The following is a 14,537-nucleotide window of genomic DNA, read 5'->3' as shown; positions in this document are numbered from 1 at the left end:
AATGACACTGATACTGAGCTCGGACTTAGGTATGCACCTTCGGCAAATCAATAAAACCTGGGGTTATTTATTTCCCTGTCATTCCCGAGATCGGCAAGCCACCACGAACAAGCTTATAACGGACCTGCCCCTCGATAAGTGGAATTACTGCCAAATAACGCTTCTAAACAGTCTGGCGTAATGAAGTTATAGCGACTATTGTCGCTTATTTCAACCGATGTCGAGTTTGGAAAAGCAGCCAGTCGCGGATGACCAGGCTGCAGCCTCTCAGGCAACAGATTCTCACGATGCCCAAGCCCAAAACGACGATGCTCCTCCAAATGGAGGGTTATTGGCTTGGATGCAAGTCGCTGGCTGCTTTGCTTTGTATCTGAATACATTGTGAGATGACTAGACCAAAAACCTCTAGATGGTACCCGCTGACATGCCAACCTGCCACAGAGGCCTATTGAATACCTTTGGTGTATTTCAGACGTACTATGAGACGACTCTACTCCGTGACAGTTCACCATCGGCTATCTCGTGGATCGGCTCTATTCAAGCGTTCTGTCTGATGAGCATTGGTGTCTTCATCGGCCCGTTGTACGACGCGGGCTATTTTCGTGCCTTGTTGTTCTCCGGAACATTTCTCGTCACGCTTGGCTTCATGATGACTAGCATCAGCTCCGAGTATTACCAAGTATTCCTAGCCCAAGGAATTTGTATCGGCCTGGGCACGAGCTGTCTATCCATTCCGTCGATTGCTCTGGTTCCCATGTACTTTACACCCCCAAAGCGCGCGTTGGCCATGAGCATAAGCACAATAGGATCTGGTATTGGGTCGACGGCGTATCCGATCATGTTCCAGGCGCTACTATCCAGAATCGGGTTCCCCTGGACAGTGAGGCTTCTCGGTTTCATTTCCTTTGCCTTTTGCATCTTTGCCATCCTCGTGACACGGCCACGGTACAAAAAAACGGCGGCAGTGGCGGACGGCGTGGCCAAGGCCCGCTCGATTCGCTCCATTATTCGGGAGGCCAATCTCGGCGAGCGTCGGTACTTGACATACGTGCTAGCTGTGTTCTTCAACAATATCGCCTTTTTCGAGCCGCTGTATTATATCCAGGGTTACGCCGAGGCGCACGGCATGGCGGGAATGGCAGTGGCGGGCTACCTGCTCGCCATTCTCAACGGATCGTCCATCCTCGGGCGCCTGGCGCCGTCGGCCGCGGCGGGCAAACTCGGCGTCGTCAACACCTTTATCGCCGTGTACCTCTTGAGCGCCGTGAGCGTCTTCTACTGGATCAGTGCCCGCAACGCCGCGGGCAACATTGCCTTTGCTGTGCTGTACGGTTTCTTCTCGGGCGGCGTCGTGGCCTTTCAGCCCGTCGTCTTGACCTCCATCACCGAGGACCTGGCCTACCTGGGTACTAGGCTCGGCGCCCTGTCTATTTTGAAGGGCATCGGGTCGCTGGCAGGTCCGCCCATTGCGGGTGCAATCTTGCAGGGCTCGGGTGGTTATCTGGGGGTACAGCTGTTTACGGGGTTTGCCATTGTGATCTCGGTAATTTTTGCAGTGGCCTTGCGGTCCATGGTGGGATCAGGTCAGCGTATGAGGTAGCAGATGTCTCTTACCCCGTAGATGTCATCAAATATCAAATGGACCTTGTTTTGTTGACTGTATCAAATTTTGCGAAACACGTGGAGCGCAGCCTGGTCTGACTTGATATGAATTTGAGTCTTTATCAATGTGGTTCCATATTGACTTGTTTCGTATAATCTTTGGAACTTTCTGTTACATACAGCAAAAATAACATTTGCCTAAGGCCACAAGATGCAGCAACTTATGACTCTATGTCATATTCAAGGTGTTCAAAGAATATCGAGGATTTCTGTCATGTCGACTATATAACGGACTCTGATGTCGCAGTACGTATGTACATAGCACGTAAGTACGTACCCACCAAACCACCCAATCTTTGCGGCTCTATCCCACAAGTTGCCTCGTAGAACTTCCAACAGTTTTCAAGACTTGGTGGATGATATGTGCAGCGTCGGACGTTTCTGTCATGATGACGGCCAAGATATTCATTTACTTGCTATATCAATGATGATACAAGATGCCAGGGTAAGTTTGGTAGGGCGTCGTAGCAGGTAGACTAATGACGCAACCACCGAGAGGTGTTTGTCTATCTCTATCAATCTATCTCCTGCTATCTGCGAGTGTCCGACACCATACTTCCTATGTCCGGGTGGGTGGGTGTGGGCTTTGTAGACCGACAACTTCACACGATGCGGGAGGCGGAGATCAGAGTGTCTCTGGGATGAAAATGTCCTGAGCCCCAGGGCTAACCTTCCCTAGTGTGAGCCGCTAGGCTTTCTGGTCTTGTTCTGCGACATTCTGGGCCATCTGGAACAGTGGGAAATGTGCTAAATGTGCGACACAAACAAATCTGGGACTGGAGACATTTGCCTATCACCTTCTTTTTCGCTATTTGGTGCGACCAATATGGTATTTTTCTCAGATTTCCATAGGTGCTGCGATGTGCTGTGACGTCAATTCCTTGTACGTGTCCACAGTGGTAATTGAAAGTGTGGGGTCGGCAGCTCAGGTCAGGTACCTCTGTGCTCTGAGTGGCCCAGTCCTTCAGACCTCAGACCTCAGACCTCAGACCTCAGCAAAATGCAACAGCAGAAGCAGCAGAGGCACTGCAACTTCCCGCCGGCTATGCGGCACCGTGCCAAGACACCTGGACCTGTGGAATGGCTCTGCGACCAAACCAATGAGGAAAAAAGGAAGAAGAGAAAAACAGATTTTCCCAGTTTTTGTTACGAGGACTGTTGACATCTGGGATAGGCTTTTGTCAATAACAGAAAGAAAGAGAAAAAATTTATTACAGAAATAGGGGGAGAGAAAAAACTGTAGCTATTCTTTGAATCGCGCCTCTGTTACAATACCTACACATACACATTTTTGTTTTTGTTACTGTAATTATTTCCCGGGCCGTTGGAACGTCTTCTGGTGCGGCTCGCAGAACGTTTTGCCACCACCTCTGGGCATACCGAAAGCGACGGAACCAATTGTTTGGTACGCGTTTGCGCCCAGCCGCCAGCGATAACCAAGCCACGCCGAGCTGCGTCACAGCAATACAAGCCTCACAGTTCCCGAGAGCCAAGTTTGCTAAGCATCACGGAATTCTAGGCACGCCCACTAGAATTATTACTCACAGTCTATTGACGACTCCATTTGTGAGTGATCAAGTGACCAACATTTTATTATGACGAATCCAGCTAACCACTCAACGTTTTGCTGCATAGCGCTGGAAGATCCTAGTGGTCAGAGCGAAGCTATTCAGACAGTGACAAAGAACCACGTGTTGAACGAGGTCCATCTACACAGTACTCAAACGGTCCATTGGACCTGTTTGATCAAGGAGAACCAATCGCGTACTGAAGTGTGTCTTTCTCTGCTTACACAGTCTGTTCAGAGTATAGGCCATCTGCAGCAGTCAAGATGCGTAAGTGCGATCTCGTTTCCACATCTGTGCTTCGCCATCATCAGCCAGGGTGCCCGGTTTTTGGGGGGGGGGGGGGGCAGTCTGGTTATCCATACAGTATTGATCTTGGATCTGTGCTGTACTTGCACAGTAATCCAGACTCTCACATCGCAAACTCCAGCGGCTCATTGGGCGCGGAAGTCTCCGCTTGGCCACATTTCCCATGCACCTAGAACTCAAGCCTCAGATGGCTGGAGAAGCCGTCACGCTGGACTCCCTTTGGCTCCCTCCCCTATCCAAGGTTCCCCATCAAACCGTCATGGCATTGCACGTTCATTCCCCCATTTTAGCCTCCGAAGCACACTATGGTTGCAAGTCGCAGCGCATACCACACGTACCTGGAGTGAAGGTATACAAACTCTTTTTTCTTAAGCTTGTAGCACTTTTCTTTTTGGCTTTGAGCACAGGGCAAACCAAAGAAGCAACGACTGGAGCCTCATGAAATCAAGCAAGGGCAAGCGCCGCTTTAGCCGGACTCCCTGAGTGAAAGACAAGGAAGCCAGCTGCTTGGCTGCTTGGCAACTTGGCAGTCCGTTGAGTCTTTGTCGAAGTTGTTCCGTTTGCTGGATGAAGTCTTATCAACAGGGACGATGGCGGCACTTGCTCCCTGTAGGTCTGAGCGCCTTGTTCGGCTGGTGGCCACGTCCCGAAGGCGCTTGACTGAGGTGGGAATGATGACGGCCTAAGTATCGCCTCGCATGTGCTCTTCGGCCAATGTTGTGCCCTGGGGTTATCCTCTGACGAACGACGGTCTGTCTACTGTGTACCTTACCCACGCCCACACCCCCCCCCCCCCCCCCCCCCCCCCCTTCAGCCCTCCAGTAGCCAGCATACACACACAGTACGCGCGTTGTGTTGTACCAAAGTCTTGTTGACCGTACGCGCACACCCCTGGTCTTGCTCGCTCATTACCTCCGAGACAGCGATCCGCCTGTTGGTATTTATCAGTCTGCGCCTCGGTGTTTTCCATCTCACTCTTTCACTTTTCTCTTGTTCTTTTATTCAAGAACTCCTACGACCTTGGCGTCGCATCTGCCAAATTACTACCCATCGATGAAGGAAACCTCAACTGATTCGAATCCCAATCGTACAGATCGAATACGCTCATGGGCTAGAACACACGCGCATGCAGGTTCGAAGCGACCTAGTAATACTCTGCCTGCGACCAATGTCGATGCAGAGAAAAATGGCAGTGGAAATCTGCCCAGCAGCAACTCTGCTGTTCCCAACACACGCAGCAACACCGACAGTACCGTCAAGGATACCGCAAACACCGACAATGCAACTGGTGCGGCATCTCAAGCTGAGGGGACGGGGCCTGTCGTAGCCCAAGACAACCAGCCGGAAAAGAAACCAAATGTTGCCATTCGATTTTGGCTCAACACCAAAAAGACACTAAGCCACAGCTGGGTCAACGTCCTCTTGCTTTTCGTGCCCGTTGGTATCGCTGTTGCCCAGGTAGACGGTCTCAACCCCGCCATCGTCTTTGCCATGAATGCCATTGCCATCATTCCTCTCGCTGGCCTTTTGAGTCATGCTACAGAGTCGGTGGCCCGAAAGCTTGGTGATGCGATTGGCGCACTCCTCAACGTTACCTTTGGTAACGCTGTCGAATTGATCATCTTCATCATTGCCCTTGCTCAGAACAAGATACGTATCGTCCAGGCCTCCCTCCTGGGCTCTATCCTGGCAAATCTACTGCTCATTCTGGGCATGGCCTTCTTTCTGGGTGGTCTTCGATTCCAGGAGCAAATCTACAACAGCACTGTCACGCAGATGAGCGCCTGTCTTCTTAGTTTGAGTGTCATTAGTCTGGTCTTGCCTACTGCCTTCCATGCATCGTTCAGTACTGATACCCAGGCCGATGAAGAGTCTCTCAAGATTAGTCGTGGTACTAGTATCATCTTGCTCCTGGTATACATCATTTATCTGCTGTTCCAGCTCAAGTCCCATGCCTACATGTACGAGTCAACGCCCCAGCATATTATTGATGAGGAGTCGACCCCTGGTCCGGCTGCTGCTTGGCTCGATACATCTAGTTCAGAATCGAGCTCTTCATCAGACTCGGACAGCGATGGATCTAGCCGCTCTGGAAACACTGTTTCCAAGCGCGTGAAGCGGGCTCTCCGCAATAGGCGTCGCAGAAAGTCCAGTCTGGCCTCTGTCGACACGGACGCAAACACTGTTGGTACCAACAACGCAAGCCCACTCGCTGAAGGATCCAAGTCTGGAGACTCGACTGGCCCTGGCTTCTTTCCCCGCCCTACAACTGGGGGCAGCGAGGAGGCTATTGAGGAGGAACCTGAAAAGGCGTCTACAAAGCGCAGCAAGAAGAAGCACAGACATTCCAAGCGCAAGCACCATCGTCGCAGAACCAATTCAACTCCCCTGGGCGAAGACAAGGTTACCTCGCCTACAAACGAGAACATTGCCGGACTAGACTTGATTGGAGCTTCGTCAACTGCTAACACCAATGGCGAACCTCGCCGTGTCGATTTTGCCGACAATGTTGGCAACCTGGATAGTACAGAGGGTGCCACTGAAGCAGGAGGCAAGCGACCATTCAAGGCGGTACGCGGTCTTTCGTTCATCCCAGTCAAGAATATGGCACCTCCGGTTTTTACACGCAACGCTGCCGCCGACCTGCAAACACCGGCTGCTGGCTCTGTCCCTCGGGTACGATATGGTATCCGCCGAACCAACTCGCTTCCCGGTAGACTCAATCAAATGCAGTACAGAGCGCCTGGAGCTCTCATGCCGGCTCAGATGCCTTCAGCTGCCCTGGCTGACGAAGAAGCTGCGATTGAAGCACATGATGATGACTTGTCCAGAACGGCCGCTATTGTCATGCTGCTAATTTCGACTGCGCTTGTTGCTGTATGTGCCGAATTCATGGTTGACTCTATCGATGGTCTCGTTGAGGACAGTCCACTAGGCGAAACTTTCATTGGTCTCATCATCCTCCCCATTGTCGGCAACGCCGCGGAGCACGTCACTGCCGTCACGGTTGCCATGAAGAACAAGATGGATCTTTGTATCGGTGTTGCTGTTGGAAGCTCGATTCAGATTGCCCTTTTCGTTACGCCTCTGGTTGTTATACTCGGTTGGATGATGGACAAGGCCATGACACTCTACTTTACACTGTTTGAAACAGTGTGTCTGTTCGTGTCCACCTTTATTGTCAACTTCCTAGTGCTGGACGGAAGGAGCAACTATCTCGAAGGAGCTCTGCTGTGCGCCACATATATCATCATCGGCGTGGTTGCCTTCTTCTATCCCTCGGAACAAGACGCCAGTCCATGGGGCGCATAACACAAATGTGTCAGAGAGTCTTGGTGGCACTATATGCTGTTCTGTGACAAGGGTGACAGAAGCATTGGTGCGTCTTGGTGGTGGCAAACGCCTCCCCTTTTTCGTTTCTTGTGGTAGACACGACAGCTAGATATGAGCTACGTGTGCTTTCTTGCTGATGAATTGTGGTGGATGAATTGGTGGCGAAGTAGGAGGAGGGAGAGCAGCAGCAAATTGTGTCTTTTTTTACACTGATTATACCCAAGGCCCGCCAGCCAACTTGGCCCTTAGGCATGCCCAACATTGCATGCAGCTGAAATATAATGTTTGTCAATATTTACACAAAAGTTTTTGAAAACAGAAAGTGCGTGATTCTTGCTAGTCTTGACTTGTTGGTTGGTTATTATCCTTATAGGCTCTCTCTTCATGGCTGAACTCGATTGACTCGCGCGGAGCTTTTGAGGCAGTCCATTAAATTGAAGCATCACAGCCCTGGGTTATTCGCTCAATGTCCAATATTCTAGAAGTCTTCGAGAAACGGCGTGCCGAAGGACTCAAGAGGTTGACGCCTCACGCTAATAGTGGCCAAGACCGAGACGTCACACGCGATTAGCGGGGTCATGCATTCATCGCATCCGGACTTGCTAACATCGCTGAGGAGGGAGGCTGAGCAAAACCGGTAAACAGCATCAAGCACCGACGGGGATTTGATGAGAGAGCTACGTATTCCCACCCGAGGACCATATCAATCCGCCACACTATTGATTCCTCAACTTCGCCATTCCACACACTAAGGGGAATACATGGTGAGCCGCCAAGAGACCCAAGACGCCGGCACAGCCTCCCAATAAGCTCAAAGCGGACTCGATTTGCCTCATGATTAGAATTTATGCTTACTTGTTCAATTTCCCTCTCTTGTGAAACATTCCATCAAAAGTCCCCACGATCAAACACGAGCTGTTTGTTCATACACACGCACGCACAAACAACCCGTGCCAACCGTTCCATCTTCCGGTTTCGAAAATATACAGCTTTTCTTTCACCTTGCGACAGCAACGTGGTAACCTAGCTCTGATTCGCAGTTGTCTCTAGCAACCGCCTCAGGCCATCTTTAGAGAGCCTCCAGGCACATCTCTGCACGTCAGCCTATACACATATAATATACGCACCACAAACACACTCTTTGCTTCAAACTCCAAGGCGGTCAATTTGACTACATCCAGTCAACAGTCACACTACCGACCTCACCATGTGTTTCGGCAGCCAAGACAAGCACGACGGAGCATCTGCTCCTCGGCCAACACAAATGCCCGAGCAAAAGGCATCGAACAGCTCTTACCCGCCACATCAACAGGGTCAATATCAACAAGCTGCTGGACCTTCGGACGATTTTGCTGCTCCGCCAGGACCCCCTCCATCTTCGAAGAAGGCCCAGAATGATAACTACGCAGCCCCTCCAGGTCCGCCGCCCTCCAAGCAAGCTTACCCAGGGGATTATGCTGCACCGTCGGGTCCGCCACCATCCAAACAATCGTACCCAGGAGACTATGCTGCACCTCCGGGCCCGCCTCCTTCGCAGGACTACGCTCCACCAGCGGGACCTCCGCCGCCTCAGGATGGCAAGAAGCAGCACGCCTGGGAGGAGGCCGTGCCGGATACTGCACTGCTACCGCCGCCGCCCAACTTCTTTGGCGCGCATGAGTACTCTCCCACCAACAACGCTACAGAGGAAGAGGCCGAAGAGGGCGAACGGTGGTGCCAGCGCAATCCACTCTATAACCCCTTGCAGCTAGACGGCGCGGCTCTCAATGCGCTGCAGGTGGGCAACATTAACCTCTTCACCCCGCCCTCCTTCCAGGGCGTGCTGGCGCAGACGGGCACGGGCGTGTGGAAGGGACACAGCTATGCCGGATGCCGCGACACGCACATTGCCTCGTACCCGCCGCTCTACAGCGTCTCAGCACACAGCCCCCGGGCCACCCAAAAGAAGAAGACCATTTACTACGAGGTCAATATCCTCCAGGAGAGTCGACACGAGATTAGTCTTGCGCTCGGCTTTGCGGCCCCGCCATACCCGGCTTTTCGGCTGCCGGGATGGCATCGCGGCAGCGTCGGCGTGCACGGCGACGACGGCCGCAAGTACATCAATGACCGGTGGGGCGGCAAGGACTTTGCGCAGCCGTTTCGGCGCGGCGAGACCGTGGGCCTAGGCATGGAGTTGGCGCCCGACGGGGCCGTGGAGATTTTCCATACTCGCGACGGCCGCGAGGTCGGAAGGTGGAATCTTCACGAGGAGCTCGATGCCCAGACGGACTTGCCTGTGAATGGGCTCGAGGGTTTCCATGATCTCTGTGCTGCTGTGGGTGTCTTTGACAAGGTTAGCTTTGAGATTGTATTTGCGCCTCGACAGTGGAAGTGGAAGGGGTACCAAGGTTGAGAGTATGCGGGATTCCGAGATCTTGTGAAAACTATGGAATGAGTCCTCGAGGAACCTCTCTGGTCACGGAGTTGGTAGCGTTTTCTTTGTATGATTTTTAAAAGGTGTGGTCTCTAAAGCCCTGTAATAATGCTCTGAGAGTCTTTTCATTGAGGCTTTTCTAGTTTTATGGGACATGAACGATATGAATCAATTAGTCTAATAATCTGAGCCAACACTTGCAAGTTTGCCAGCTGTATTTCACGTTTCTCTCTTCCAAATCTTTGTTCTAAGCTAGCCATTACATGATCCTCTCGGAGGGCAAGCTTTAGGGATCTTTGATCCATGTTTGGTTTTGCTGCTCGGCTGAAAGACCGACCTGCCTTTCTACCCAGGCGAGCAAAGATCCGATAGACAGATAGATGCCCAGACCAGAGGTGATAGGATTTTGCGTAAGTGGCTTGCTATCACAATCACTCTCTGATCGCCTAAGAAGCCGCCAATACAAGCAAAGATTGTTACAATGGTCGAAGATCAATGAAATTCCATGCGGCTAGCATGCGTTCTTCCAAGCGAGTTAGACATGCAGGACAGACCGGGTACACAAGACCTGGCTCCTATTGATTTTTCTTTCAGCTGACTGATGCCTCGTGTCTCAGTTCTTGTCGATCGACTCAACTGCCGATTATTCATGACCATGTCTGATTGCCGTTCTTGACAAAGATCTTGTAACAGAGGGATAGACGAAGGTTGTCGACGCGTAAGACTAGCAGTTTGCCGGGCCGCGATCTGCAAACGTACTCTGTAAATTTTCTTTTCATGTCTGGCATTTGGCGGCCAATCAGGTATTTCAAAGATGAGTACGGATCACCATGTCTGACTTGTCCACCCAATGAAAGTTGATTATGGTTTTGTAGAAAAAGAAAGCAAAAAGATCTACATCAACGGCAAAGATTCTAGATCAATGTAATGGGATAACCCGTCTTGAGACACACGCCGGATCCACCCGCATAGCTGAGGAAACCCTCGGCCGGATGTACAAAATTCTATTGATCACGATGGTCCAAGTCCTCTGGGCTTGAGACATGGCAGGATATGGCTTATTGATCAAACACCTGTGCCATTGAGTATGATGAAATGATTATCGAGATGGCGGCTCCATGGCCGATCGAGGACGCACGACAGTTTGGAGAAAAAGAAAAGAAAAAAGGCTGCTGAGGGGAATGGCTTCACGAAACTGCATGTGTGATACTCTGAAACAAATTACACGTATACATTACATGAATTATCGTGTTTCTCTGTCCAATTCAAGCTTGGTAGAGGCTGACGGGAGGTTTATTTAAAGTCTTTACATTCGCTGGTATATCGAAAATAGAAAGACGCCCAAGAGGTATCACTCATTCTCTATCTGCATCATTTTCTTTCGATAATCACGAGCTAGTAGACAAGTCATTTTGTCGACTCGAAATCACCATGAGATTCTCGACTGCGGGTTTTGCACTATGTGCCATTCAGGCCGTTGCCAGCTTCGCCATTGAGCCAAGACAGGCTTTGACCTGTACGCCTGGAAACAAAGTTGCTACCGTATGGACTTTCAAAGCAATCCCTAGATTCTCTTGTCCTTTTTTACTCTCGTATTTTTGTGTGGAAATACAAAAGATTTGTGCTGATGATTGTTTGATGATTTCCTAGTACGACGACCTGACTCCCCTTCCCATTGATGATGGCAATACAGGCTTGACCTCGGCCTCGCTCAACCCCTACAAGGACCTCAATTATACCAGATTCAGTGTCATTACCAAGACGGACACCGATAATGCCCTTTTTTACACCCTGTCAAAAATCACAGCTGGAACGCTGGGTGCTCTGCAGTAATGACTTTTTGCTTTCACTTTCAATGGTCCAGGACGATGCTTGGACGTTGGCCACATACTTAACAACCATTCAAACAAGTCACTGACTTTTGGAAAACTTTTCCTTGTAACAGGACTGCTCTCAACAATATCCTGGGCTCGACAGGCCTCCCCCTCCAGCTTCCGCCGCTTCTCGAGGCTCCACGTATTGTAGGCTCAACGGCCCGGACACAATACCGACTCCAGAGCTTCCAGTTCGGTAAGCTTGTTTTCTTATCTCATTTACCCCCGCGCATTTTTCTGATATAGCACTTGCGCTTGCTGTATATGGGGTTTTATTTTCCAAGCGAAACTTACCTAGCAATCCATCCAATCTACCCACTAAACGAACAAGGGGAAGAAGTACTGAAACCATTCTCTTGATATGTAGGCTGCTCGCTCCGTGCGGGAGGCGCTGCCACCGTGATTCCCATCCCCTGCACCGTGACGGTCCGGCCAGTCGAGCCAGCGCGCCTCCTAGCAGGCCAGAGCTACAACTGCACCTACAACGAGGGGCCCGCGAGCCGCCTGGAGAACGGCGGTGCCGGTCCCCCCTTGGCCACCTGTACGCCGCCCACGGGCTCGTTGCTGGCCGGTCAGGGCTTCACGTTCCAGACCACGCCCAAGCTGCTTGACACGTCGACCCTGGGCCCCTTGCAGACCATTGTCGATACCGCCCTCGAGCTGCTAGTTGTCAGTGTGTTTGACAACTTCACCTACCGCGAGTACTGCATTTAAGAGGATCAAGGGTCAGGAAAGGTAGAACGGACTCGTTGGTTGGAAGGGCACCGTTGATGGCGTTCTGCCTAGGTGTCCAAATAGTGGTGGTGGATGCAATAGTCAACACGATGGCGTTGTGAATCAGTAGTACGTAGTGATTACCAAAACAATGATGTTCTGCATAACTTTCATCCTGGTATTCATCCATCTTCCATCTCACGAAGAAAAGGACTGTCTAAAGATTGGTAGAGTCTGTCGAGGAAAGTGCAAATTTACATCAAGGTACAATAACATACGTGCAGCCCTCGGACAGGCTGGCATTGAACTTGGCTGAGTTCCGGGAGTAAGGATTATAGTTTTAAAAAACCATATATTTTAACATCCGTGAGCTAGCCCAGTCGTCAGATGAGCAAACTTTACAGTGTATACCGGGGGCCAAGATGACAGCGACAAAAAGGGCACGGTTCGAACCAGGGGGATATCTCAAATTTTTTTCATTTTTTCTTTATAAATTTTCAATGAGCCACAACCATTATTTCCCCTTCTTTCAGTATACTGCTGGTTATGTAGCAGGTATTATTGCATTTTCGCGATGACGCAGCCACTACGGCAGTGAACCTCCAAACATGCAGCCTGCGCTGGCTGTGGTATTCAGATTGCTACTTCGGTCAACCGCTTCGAATACGCTTCTTCGGGCATTAAAGAATCGACATAATTGTGTACTCGCTTTTGAGTATGGCAATACTTGCTACTTGGTCGCTTGAACCTGTAGGCCCTTCATAAGCATAAATAAATTTCCTTGGCTTGGTCCCAGCAGTGCTACAGAGTGGCGGCGCTGCCATTCACGCCTGCCTTCCACCGTCATCGGGAATCCCCATATGAACTCAAAGACTTTACATCATATGGAGTGGCTTGACTAGATCCGTATGTTCTCGCGCTCAAGTTATCCCATAGTCATCACAAGACAAATATCTAGCTAATGCTAGTGTCTTGTCTAGAGCCAGCGCTATATTCTATACTCGTGCCAAGCCCTCTGAGATCCGAGCGTAGGGCTGAGGAAGCCAGACCACAACTAGTCTTGTTATAGTTGATAAGCTGTTGGACCATCTTGGTGTTATGGCCATGGAGACGTGCATTAAGGTTTTCCCGCTGATCCAAAGAGCCTCCTCGTGATCCAAGGAGTCGCCGAAGACTATGGCTTTTGGTCAAAACTAGAACGGACTTCCAGCTACACCAACAATACAACTACCATGTTGGCTTATGATATAAATGGCTGCTGTGATGCCCTTTCAAGATGCAGAAAAATTAAACACATCAATCAGATAAAGACACCTCTCTCAAAGACTCAGTTGTTCACAAATTACATACCACCATATATACCAAGTTTTACGAAATAGGAACCAACATCATGTCGACGGTCCCAATCCGCTTTGTATCCTTCAACATCCGCTATGCAGCCACTGACCTCGAGACGAACGAGAAGCCTTGGTCGCAGCGAGCACCTCTTGTCATCAACCAGCTCAAGAGCATAATCTCGAGCTCTGTCAACGGAGGCGAGACCATCTTTGGGCTCCAAGAAGTTCTCCTCAACCAATTGAACGATATCCTCAGCGGCCTGGGTAGCAGCTGGACCTCCCTGGGCGTCGGGTCGTCGGACGGAAAGCAAAGCGGCGAGTACGGGCCCATCCTGTACCGCCCCTCGGCGCTGCAACTCGTCTACGGCACCACAAAGTGGCTGTCCAACACGCCCGACACGCCGTCGACGGGCTTCGGCGCGGCCCACCGCCGCATCGTCACGTACGGCATCTTTCAGCACCGGGCGAGCGGCAAGCGCTTCATCGCCGCCAACACGCACCTGGACAACGTGAGCGACGACGCGCGGGTCCAGGAGATCAAGCTCATCGTCAGTATCCTCCAAAACGTGCAGCAGTCGTACGGCCAGCTGGGCGTCGTGCTGACGGGCGACTTCAACTCGACCGACACGGGCTCGGCCTATGTGGCGCTGCTCAATACAAAGTACCTGGCCGACTTGTACACCTCGGTCAACACATCAGCGCGCTATGGCTACACCAACACCTTTACTGGCTTCAACCCGGCCACGCAGCCGTCCAAGGAGACGCGCATTGATTACATCTTCACGGGCATCCCTAGTCAGTTCAAGTGGGCTCTGGTTCGGTACGAGGTCTTGAACAATGTCGTCAATAATGTCTACATTAGCGATCACCGTTCTGTCGTCGGTGACTTGGGGATCAACTAGGAAGACATCTCTGTCTAGATTCTTGAGGACATTTGCTGTGCATGATACTAGCTTCCATGTCATTAGTTGATACTTTGCGACGATTTGTGCCGCTTCCTTTCATTTCGTTCCTTTGATCCACTCGCTTTCCATTACAGATGTTCAATCTAGCCATGTACTATAGTCAGCTCATATGTATACACACCAGAGTAACCACTCTTTATGACAGCGCTGGAGCTCAAACATGACGGTGCCTGTAAGCGTTCCTGATAGTGTGTCTTGGGATTTGGTGCCAATTATCTTTGATACATGACCAAGACACGGACCCGGGCTAGTCTCAGTCGCCTCCGGCGAATCCGCCGCGGTGCCACTCTGTCGGGTTTCCCCAGGTCTCATCCCAAGGCTCAAGCTGTTATATGCTCGTCCGAGGGGGAAAAAAAGAAAAC

At 50.9% G+C, this 14,537-nt stretch overlaps 5 protein-coding genes across 5 annotated transcripts; all 5 read left to right on the top strand.

Moving 5' to 3' along the window:
* Window positions 1-217: 217 nt before the first annotated feature.
* Window positions 218-1,600, top strand: PFICI_06212 (uncharacterized protein; the record flags this gene model as incomplete). Its single annotated transcript, XM_007834793.1, has 2 exons — window positions 218-381; window positions 442-1,600. 2 exons carry the CDS (start codon window positions 218-220, stop codon window positions 1,598-1,600), a joined length of 1,323 nt encoding a protein of 440 aa, XP_007832984.1.
* A 2,989-nt stretch (window positions 1,601-4,589) lies between these two features.
* PFICI_06211 (uncharacterized protein) lies at window positions 4,590-6,848 on the top strand (the record flags this gene model as incomplete). Its single annotated transcript, XM_007834792.1, has 1 exon — window positions 4,590-6,848. One exon carries the CDS (start codon window positions 4,590-4,592, stop codon window positions 6,846-6,848), a length of 2,259 nt encoding a protein of 752 aa, XP_007832983.1.
* Window positions 6,849-8,076: 1,228 nt separating this feature from the next.
* PFICI_06210 (uncharacterized protein) lies at window positions 8,077-9,264 on the top strand (the record flags this gene model as incomplete). Its single annotated transcript, XM_007834791.1, has 1 exon — window positions 8,077-9,264. The coding sequence occupies one exon, from the start codon at window positions 8,077-8,079 to the stop codon at window positions 9,262-9,264; it is 1,188 nt and encodes a 395-aa protein (XP_007832982.1).
* Window positions 9,265-10,716: 1,452 nt separating this feature from the next.
* Window positions 10,717-11,873, top strand: PFICI_06209 (uncharacterized protein; the record flags this gene model as incomplete). Its single annotated transcript, XM_007834790.1, has 4 exons — window positions 10,717-10,827; window positions 10,936-11,114; window positions 11,231-11,355; window positions 11,527-11,873. The coding sequence occupies 4 exons, from the start codon at window positions 10,717-10,719 to the stop codon at window positions 11,871-11,873; spliced, it is 762 nt and encodes a 253-aa protein (XP_007832981.1).
* Window positions 11,874-13,263: 1,390 nt separating this feature from the next.
* PFICI_06208 (uncharacterized protein) lies at window positions 13,264-14,112 on the top strand (the record flags this gene model as incomplete). Its single annotated transcript, XM_007834789.1, has 1 exon — window positions 13,264-14,112. The coding sequence occupies one exon, from the start codon at window positions 13,264-13,266 to the stop codon at window positions 14,110-14,112; it is 849 nt and encodes a 282-aa protein (XP_007832980.1).
* Between the last annotated feature and the right edge of the window lie 425 nt (window positions 14,113-14,537).

This window comes from Pestalotiopsis fici, assembly GCF_000516985.1.
Source record: "Pestalotiopsis fici W106-1 unplaced genomic scaffold PFICI_Scf_4, whole genome shotgun sequence".
Taxonomy (NCBI): Eukaryota; Fungi; Ascomycota; class Sordariomycetes; order Amphisphaeriales; family Sporocadaceae; genus Pestalotiopsis; species Pestalotiopsis fici.
Note: the sequence above shows the minus strand (reverse complement) of the source record. Positions and strands in the feature narration are given on the sequence as shown.